This window comes from Sander lucioperca, chromosome 7 (assembly GCF_008315115.2).
Source record: "Sander lucioperca isolate FBNREF2018 chromosome 7, SLUC_FBN_1.2, whole genome shotgun sequence".
Lineage (NCBI taxonomy): Eukaryota > Metazoa > Chordata > Actinopteri > Perciformes > Percidae > Sander > Sander lucioperca.
In genome coordinates this window covers 24,254,719-24,263,724 of record NC_050179.1, presented here as the reverse complement: position 1 = coordinate 24,263,724, position 9,006 = coordinate 24,254,719, and the positions used below count along the sequence as shown (strand labels likewise).

General features: G+C 42.4%; 1 protein-coding gene across 1 annotated transcript; it reads left to right on the top strand.

Annotated features, from left to right (window-relative positions):
* The first annotated feature begins 205 nt into the window (after positions 1-205).
* On the top strand, positions 206-8,482 carry LOC116053017 (fibroblast growth factor 6). Its single transcript, XM_031303864.2, has 3 exons — positions 206-1,485; positions 2,096-2,199; positions 6,709-8,482. The coding sequence occupies exons 1-3, from the start codon at positions 1,140-1,142 to the stop codon at positions 6,883-6,885; spliced, it is 627 nt and encodes a 208-aa protein (XP_031159724.1). The 5' UTR covers positions 206-1,139; the 3' UTR covers positions 6,886-8,482.
* The last annotated feature ends 524 nt before the right edge of the window (positions 8,483-9,006 follow it).

Sequence of the window (9,006 nt, the reverse complement as noted above, 5' to 3'; positions counted from 1 at the left end):
CACTGACGCATGGGCACGCTGCTGCTGGCATTATCTGTTACATGGAAAAGACGATAGGCTTTCATGTTGCAGGGAATGGCATGCTGACAATGTGTGCCATTCCATGACAGGCCTCTCCACTTTGCTCCTCATAGTTCTCGCCAATGCACCATGGGAAATGCACGGGTTATGGTATACTATAAAAGAAAATATGATACTTTATTAAAATACCAGTCTAGGGGGGGTGGGGGGGGAGTCGGTGTCTTGCTCAAGGACACGTCAGCAGCAGGGCGGATGCTGGCCGACACCGAGGTCTTGAACCCTGATCTTATTGGCACCCCACTGGCTCTCTGGGCCAGCTGATACGTCATTTAGAACCCAGAAATCCCGAGATTTACTGGGGGAAGTTCTTGAACGGCGCAGCAGAAGACGTGGGACCACAAGGGCCCTGTCATTGCTCTCCGGTGACAAGTGGGCCTGTTTTTACACCTTCCTTCTAAATAAGGAAGCGGCCTGACAGACATATGACCACCGACCCAATTTGGGAGCAGCCCGAGTGCCCCATCTTGTCCCATGGCCGCTGAACGCCACCAATAAGCTTTCTCCCCCTTTCCAGTCCAGCAGTGACAGCAGGCTATTCCCCTCAACTCTCCACGCACTTGGTATTTTTTTTTCTCCTGCTGTCAGCACCTTCTCTACCCTTGTATTGTCCCAGCGGTGAAGTCAGCATGATGTCATGTAGGGATGCGATAGCCCTGGCGAGGTGGAGGAAACGGGTTTTTTGTTGAGTGCAGGGGCATTTATTCCGAACTCTTTATACCGAGAGGGACACAGAGAGGGGAAGAGAGAGAGAGAAAGAGAGAGAGAGAGGGAGAGAGAGAGAGAGAGCGGGAGAGAGAGGGGCGCGGAGGAGCTGCAAAACATGGTAATCACCAGCACCAACCTCGCCATCACCATCACCATCACCATCACCTCCAGCTCTGCCGCGCGGTCTCCCGTCTCCTCTCCTCCTCTGCACCGGGGCTTGCGTTTCATGCCCAAAGCCCTGATCTGCGCTCCAAAAATAACCCTCCTCAGCCAGCATGCCGAAGGAAGCAAAACAAGACCAGCGGTATTTTTAGGGTCATTAATTTCGACCACGTGGCCCGAAGGTAAACCGGATGGCCGTTGCGCAAAGGCTCCTCGTCAGTATGTCCTGCGAGGCCGGCACGCCGCACTGGACGCTGACCGCGGCGCTTCTCCTGGGCTTTCTGCTGGGGATCGTGTCAGCGTACCCTTTACCGAGCGTCAGGACGAATGCAACTTTACTGGAGAAACGATGGGAGACCCTGTTCTCCCGCTCTGTGCTGGGAATCTCCGGGGAGAAACCGGAGCTGAACTGGGAGAGTGACTATCTGCTGGGCATCAAAAGAGTGCGGAGGCTCTACTGCAACGTGGGCATCGGGTTTCACCTTCAGGTCCTCCCCGACGGCAGGATAAACGGTGCACATAATGAAAACCAGTACAGTGAGTTCTATACCTCCACCAATGTAATGCAATAGACATAACAGAGAGGCAGAGTCAATACGCATGGATCTGTCTATCCCCTCTATTCATCTGCATGATCATATGTCATCTGGCTCTGAGGGAGAATTGAATGTCTTCCACGGCAAATACAAATCTATAAAAAAAATAAAAAATAAAAAAAAGAAGTATCCATCAGTGCTGAGCACCTCTTTCTCCTCATTCCCAAAGCTCAACCATGACATGAATGTATGGACGCTTTTAGACACAACTTATTTTTACGCAGCCCTGTGAGGGCGGTCCAGAGACCAATAGCCGTGCACGTCAATGCAATTACTGCAATTAACCGCATTAACCGGCATGCGCTTAATTGACACGCGCCAGGGGTTAAAATGTAAGATGGGGTGAAAGATGCAGAACAAAGGCTCGGCATGCTGCGCAGCAATCTGCAAGGTTACACCCATAGACGCAGAGAGAGAGAGAGAGAGAGACACAGAGAGAGATACAGAGAGAGAGAGAGCACAATGCTATACAGTCACCATGATGGACACTGAATCAGTCGCTTGGTGTTTTCATTCTCACTCTAATGTAACACTTCTTTGTCTTGCGTCAGGTCTAATAGAGATCTCCACGGTGGACAGAGGAGTGGTGAGCCTGTATGGGGTGAAGAGTGAGTTGTTTGTCGCAATGAACAGCCGTGGGAGGTTATACGGAACGGTAGGTATGCACAGTATTTCATTTATTGTCCAGCAATGTTAGTTCACAGGGATCCTGAAAATAAGACGCACTCGCACTTTTCTTTTCTTTTTTTTTTTTGTAATAATTTGTCATATTTTGGGATGCTGCCCTAGATGCCAGCAGTGGGGCTGCTCAATATGTGTTGCGAAATCCCTATATTTTAATTTCATCAGGAATTTACATAGCTCTATTTAAAGCAATGCTGCTAGGCCTGGTGGCCTATGGGTAAATAATGATGAGGTTAACAGATGCAGGGTTCAGTCCACACGCCTCTAGTGTGTGTGTGTGTGTGTGTGTGTGTGTGTGTATATATATATATGTGTGTGTGTGGAGGGAAAAACCCCTGATGCAATGAAACCTGTCAGCAGAGCTGGGAATCGATTTTAACGACAAAGCGTTTATTTTAAAGGGCAGTTCACATCACACACATCCTGGGAGGAAAAGGCTCGACTCACCCACCAGCAGCTACTCCCACCTTTTAAAAAAAGAAAATCTGAAACAGGCATTTTGATTCGTAGTGCATATCAGAAATAATTTGAAATCTTTCTACAAATGTACATGTTTGACTTCCACATGTTTCCTATTACTCATAACCTGATGGTTGTGTGCTATTCTCACAAAAATGCAGTTGTACTTGTTACATTTCTGACAAGCATCCAATACGAAACATGCTACTGTGTGAACATTTGGTAATGTTTGAGGTGTGGCACTCTAAAGAGGCCTCAATGCACAGCAGCTTTTTAGATTATTCACATATCTTTGATGCTTTCTAAAAGAACACCTGACTTTAAAACATGGAAGCCCTGTCACGCACTATAGCTTAATAACAGTGATGGGGCTTTGACAGATACAATATTTTGTACAAGGTGTAAGAGCACCAGTGATGATATATGTATTTTTCAGCATTGTTACAGGCCTGTCAGTTATTTTTCCTTCAGGTTTTAAGGTACACACACTTAACAAAGCATTTTCATGGGGCTATAATTAAAACTAAAAACTAAAAAAGGTCCAATGTGTAGGAATTTCTCCCATCTAGCGCTGACATCATATATCGCCTATATCAACTCTCTCGCGCCACGCAGTTCAAAGTACGTATTACAGCTACGGTAGCCTTCAGGCTTTTCTGGGTGAAGAAGAAGACCCCTGTTCCTGAAATTTGGACTTTGAATACGTGTGGTCCTCCATGTTTCCTTTTTCAAACTTGCTATGAAGCTATGATACCCATTAGCAGCATTAGCAGCGCCTGTGAGTTTATCATGTGACAGTGAAAACGCGAAAGGCGGAGCAGTATGTCCTGTATGTCCCTTACCGGCTAACGTATTTCAAGATGGTGCATGAATATGGAGCATCTACCCCAGTTCATGCAAATGCAAATGTAACATTTCAAGCCAATAGGAATACTTGGAATTGATGGTGGTGGTAAATATTCATGAAAAAGGACAAGTTTGTGAACGGGCAACACAGATTTTGATAATGAACAACTAAACACGTTACACACTGGGACTTTAAGTTCCCAAAGGCCTTACTTTGATCCTGCTGCTGAATGTGTTGCATGTTTTGAAATATAGATTGTATATTAAAGATCTGCGTTTGAATTTGATACAGTGCATTTGGTAGAGTACATACATATATGGTGTAAGCTGCCGGCAGCATTTTATATTTCAAAACATGCAACACATTAATCAGCAGGATCGAATTAAGGCCTTTGGGAACTTCAATTCACACACTGATAAAAACAAAAACAAAAAAACATTGTCAAAGTATAGCCCACTGGGAATTTGTGTGACACTTCATTTTAGTATTAATTATAGCCCCATGAAAATGCTTTGTTAAGGGTGTGTACCTTTAAAACCTGAAGGAAATAAACTGACAAGCCTGCAACAATGCTGAGAAATACATATATCCTCAGCTGATAAGATGTTTTGGTAGAATTACTGGAGCATTGCTTCTGGAGCAGTGACAGCTATTAATATCTACACATGTCCCAGGTGGTGGGGGGAGGAACCATTGTGTTTAGCAGAGCCCTGCTGCTGACACATGGCCGCTGGTTTGCTCGCTGGGGCCAACATATTTGACAGACACAATGAGAGTCGGTTATCTGGTCATGAGTGATGAAGCGTTAGCTTGTGAGCAGGCTCATGATCTGATAAGAGATTGAATTAGGCCACATGGCCTCTGATGGAGAGGATTTGCTCTGCTGCTGTACACTGTACAAGTCGTGCGCTGTCAGAGCTGTAGCACAGCAGTCATATGTTCTCCATAGTGGCAGACACAGTGCGTGCATTTAGAGATTATCTTATACCTAAATTCTTCCTGATTTGGTTTATTTTAGCATTTATATAAACGTTTACTGTAATTGAAGTTTGAATTAAGATATTTAAATTGAATTTAAATATCAGCGTTTAGTATTTTAAAAGGTCCAGTGTGTAACGTGTTTAGTTGTTCATTATCAAAATCTGTGTTGCTCGTTGACAAACTTGTCCTTTTTCATGAATATTTACCACCACCATCAATTCCAAGTATTCCTATTGGCTTGAAATTTTACATTTGCATTTGCATGAATTGGGGTAGACGCTCCATATTCATGCTCCATCTTGAAATACGTTAGCCGGTAAGGGACATACAGGACATACTGCTCCGCCTTTCACGTTTTCGCTGTCACATGATAAACTCACAGGCGCTGCTAATGCTGCTAATGGGTATAGTAGCTTCCCGGCCCTGGCAAGTTTGAAGAAGGAAACATGGAGGACCACACGTATTCAAAATCCAAATTTCAGGAACAGGAGTCTTCTTCTTCACCCAGAAAAAGAAAAAGGATATTGAAAAGAGCAAGAGAGCGGCTTTTTGAAGCGTGAAGGCTACCGTAGCTGTAATACGTACTTTGAACTGCGTGGCACAAGAGAGTTGATTGTGATATATGATCTCAACGCTAGATGGGAAAAATTCTTACACACTGGACCTTTAAAGGAATAGTTTGACATTTTGGAAAACTTTCTTGCCGAGTCAGACGGAGGCGATTGATACTGCTCTCATATCTGAACTGGTATCAATCTTTCTGTGAATAGCAGTGGTGGAAGGTAACTAAGTTCATTTACTCAAGTACTGTACTTGAGTACAAATTTGAGGTACTTGTACTTTACTTGAGTCTTTTTTCTTTTCATGCCACTTTCTACTTCTACTCCACTACATCTCAGAGAGAAATATTGTACTTTTTACTCCACTACATTCATCTGACAGCTTTAGTTACTAGTTACTTTCAGGGTGTCCGTGGGGTCTTAAAAAGTCCTAAAAAGTCTAAATTTCAAAATCAAAATTTTAGGCCTTAAAAAGTCTTAAATTCACTGAAGTATTGTGTTCTACAGTAGGTCTTAAATCATTTTAAACATGTCTTAATTTTTCTACGTCCATGGAACGCTACCTCTAATGCTCTTTTTTGTTATTCTGGGTGTTGTAGTTCCTTCTTTCGCTAGTCCAAATATGATTTCGCTGTATTACGACTACAAATGAGACCAACAACTCATACCGGAGCCAATCAGCTTTCGTGTTATTGGCGCGAGTCTCTTTCAGATTGTACCATAGACATAAAACAGATTTTATTCTTCAGCTATGGCGAAGTGCAAGTTTAACGATACTTGGCTTGAAAAATCAGAATTTAGGTCTTAGTTGATGTTGTGATAAAGGTCTTAAATATCATCCATAATGGTCTTAAAAAGGTTTTTAAAAGTCTTACATTTGACTTGGTGAAACATGCAGAAACTCTGTACTTTACAAATTAAGATTTTTGCACACAAAACACATGTAGTTTATAAAATACAGTGTTTCATTATACATTAAACTACCCAACAATATAAAATATAATATAATATATTTTATATATAAATATAAAGTCCAGCTGAAATGATTAGACCATTAAACACATAGTTGGTCGACAGAACAGTTTGGATCGTTTCCAGTTTCTAAAATGAGTACTTTTACTTTTAATACTTTAAGTACATTTTCCTGATGATACTCACATACTTTCACTCAAGTAACATTTTCAAAGCAGGACTGTTACTTGTAACAGAGTATTTCTTACAGTGTGGTATTAGTACTTTTACTTAAGTAAAGGATCTGAATACTCGATAGAAATTCCTGTGTGTTAAATATCAGCAGATTTAGACGATTTTGGCCCACTGTGAATAGTCCAATAACGTTGATGAAAAATGAATACATATTTTATGGGAACAAACTCAATAAAAACCCGAAATTTAAGAGCTGTAAATGCTACTGGGAGATTGCACAAATGTAACTCTACATTGGCAAAATGTTAATTCATTGTTCCCATCGCTGTGTGTCATCTAAATTTAGCTTTATATTTTTGTGCATGGCACAGAATCTTTTTAAAGAGCTTTTTTTTATGTTCTGCCACTATAGCCCCCAACTACAATCTGTCTGTTTCTGGATGAGTTGATCCAAACGCACGCTGTCTTGTCTCTTTGTCCTCTCCAGACAGTCTTCCATGACGAGTGCAAGTTCAAGGAGAGCATGCTCCCGAACAACTACAATGCCTACGAGTCTCTGGTCTACAGACGCTTCTACATAGCGCTCAGCAAGCATGGCCGCGTCAAGAGGGGCAACAAGGCCACCACTGCCATGACTGTAACGCACTTCCTACCCCGAATATGATGAGCAAAAACTGGCAATAACAAACTTATTTGCACATGTGGATTATTTCCCAGGTAACATAAATACTGTATACCTACGTACAAACACAAAAGACAACGTGGACTGTAAAAGAAAGAAATACAACTATATCTGATAGTATTTATTCAAACTTTATATGTATATTTGGGTAGCTTCCTTTATATTAGAAATTGTGGAAATGCCATTCTTTGCTGCTTTATGATTTTTTTTCATTTTGTGAAATGAGGGGGATGGAGAGGCGTTGTTTAATCCCCTCAGTTTATATGGGTGCTTGCTGGAATTGGTTGAGTCCTTGCCCTATGACAGTTCATCCTTTTTGGAAATGAAATGGATACATTATTACCTCAAAGCACCATATCCTGAGAAGAAGAGGATGAAGAAAAAAGAGAAATGTGTGCATGAGATTTCTACAGAGAGGAATGCCTGTTTACTGAAAGAGTTTCCGTTGTCATCCATCAAGGACTTGAGCACTTCCCATCCTCTGTGTTTGATTGTCTCTGTCACTGTCAGGGCAACTAGAGCACTTGCAAATATGGCGGAGGTTTTTTTTTCTTCTTGCTTCGTCACGAGGGTGGCGGTGCCTTGAATTCCTACTTGCGGCCCCCTTACCCTTGCATGCGAGAAACGTGGTGCTCAAGTCAGAAATAGGAATGAAACACAAGTCATCACTCCCTTAAAACACCACCGGGAGTCTTTAGCCTAATTCCTAGAAGGCAAGAGTTTCTCCACTTTATTTTCTTTCCATAATTAGATCAATTAAGTAATTGAGACTCTATGCTGCACAGGACCCAGTGGAGCCTCTTGTTGTAATATGGAAAGCTAGATTTAGAGTCCCCCCCCCACCACGCTCCCATCATGTACAAGGGAGCTTTGACAATCCCAGGTTTTACTTTCACAAACTTTGTAGCCGGATCTGAGGCCAGATTGAGTGTATGAGTGTGTAGTTTATATGTGGGCATGCATTTTATTTCAAGTATGTATGCGGAAGTGCTCGGTTTGAGAGCTGCTCAATTTTGAAAGTGTTTTTTTCTTCTCATTGTGGGAGGTCAACGTGCGTTTTTGTGACAAAATATCATAGACCTGACGCTAGGAAGCAACATGTTCTCCATTTCTGTCTGCTGTATATTTCCCTCCAGTTCAAATTGAGTTGGTGAAATCTGTCGCCTTGATATTTTGCTAATTTATTTTGATTTGTCTTGTCGACTTTGTAGCAAAAGTGACGACTGGAGCCGTTTGACTTTCACACTGGTTCGATGATATTTGGCACTTAAAAGTAACGTGTTCGAGCAGATATGAGTTACGTTACAGTGGATGTCACTGAGTTGTCTATTCGCTGTAAATAAGATGGTCTGCTGCTTTCAATGAAACAGATGCAGATTTGGTTTAGAGAGAACTGGAACTGCTTCAGAGTTCATGACCCTGGGACATGTGCACAATACTTCAGGTAACTCAGTCTGTCTGACATTTAGATGATGCGGATTATTGATCCCAGATTTTGCAGCTACTTATTCAGATTGGCCGCTGAGTCACTGTATGGCTCCTTGTGAAAAAAGAAATAAGAGCAATGTTGCAAAAAAAAGCAGTGAACCAAAGGGTTATATTAGCCATGTTCATTTCGGGCTTTGTGTATGCAGCATACTGTACTTGAGTACTTGAATTCAACAACTGCTCGCGCTCCTCTTTAAAATACTGTAGTTGGGGGTGTGTGTGGGTGGGGGGGTGGGGGGCACGGAGGACGAAGAGCAAGCAAAGTTGAAGATAGCAATGATGTACAGAGGACTTATATGGGTCTCTTCACGTGGCACTGGTTGTTTGTGTAACTTGGCGGGGATGTGAATAATGTGGGGTAAAATACCAGAGCATCAGTTGATGTCAGAGTGGACGGTCAGCGCAGGGCCTTGGGATTCTTGTCCCATTCATCCGAGCCATTTTTGTACCAAGGTCGAAGATATGAGCTCTCTGTCCTTTGTGTTACTGATGCGGGCATGTTTTTCTGCTCCATCTCAACCATCTTCTGTTGTTTTAAGGAGCTCTGCACCTGTCCGGCTATTTCTTGCTTAACACATACATGGCTGTCTTGTAATGTGCAATGACGACACGAAG

Coding starts and splice junctions, on each gene's coding strand:
- LOC116053017 (XM_031303864.2), top strand. CDS start 1,140: ATGGCCGTTGCGCAAAGGCTCCTCGTCAGTATGTCCTGCGAGGCCGGC. Junction 1,486..2,095: donor ACATAATGAAAACCAGTACA/GTGAGTTCTATA, acceptor GTCTTGCGTCAG/GTCTAATAGAGATCTCCACG. Junction 2,200..6,708: donor GTGGGAGGTTATACGGAACG/GTAGGTATGCAC, acceptor TGTCCTCTCCAG/ACAGTCTTCCATGACGAGTG.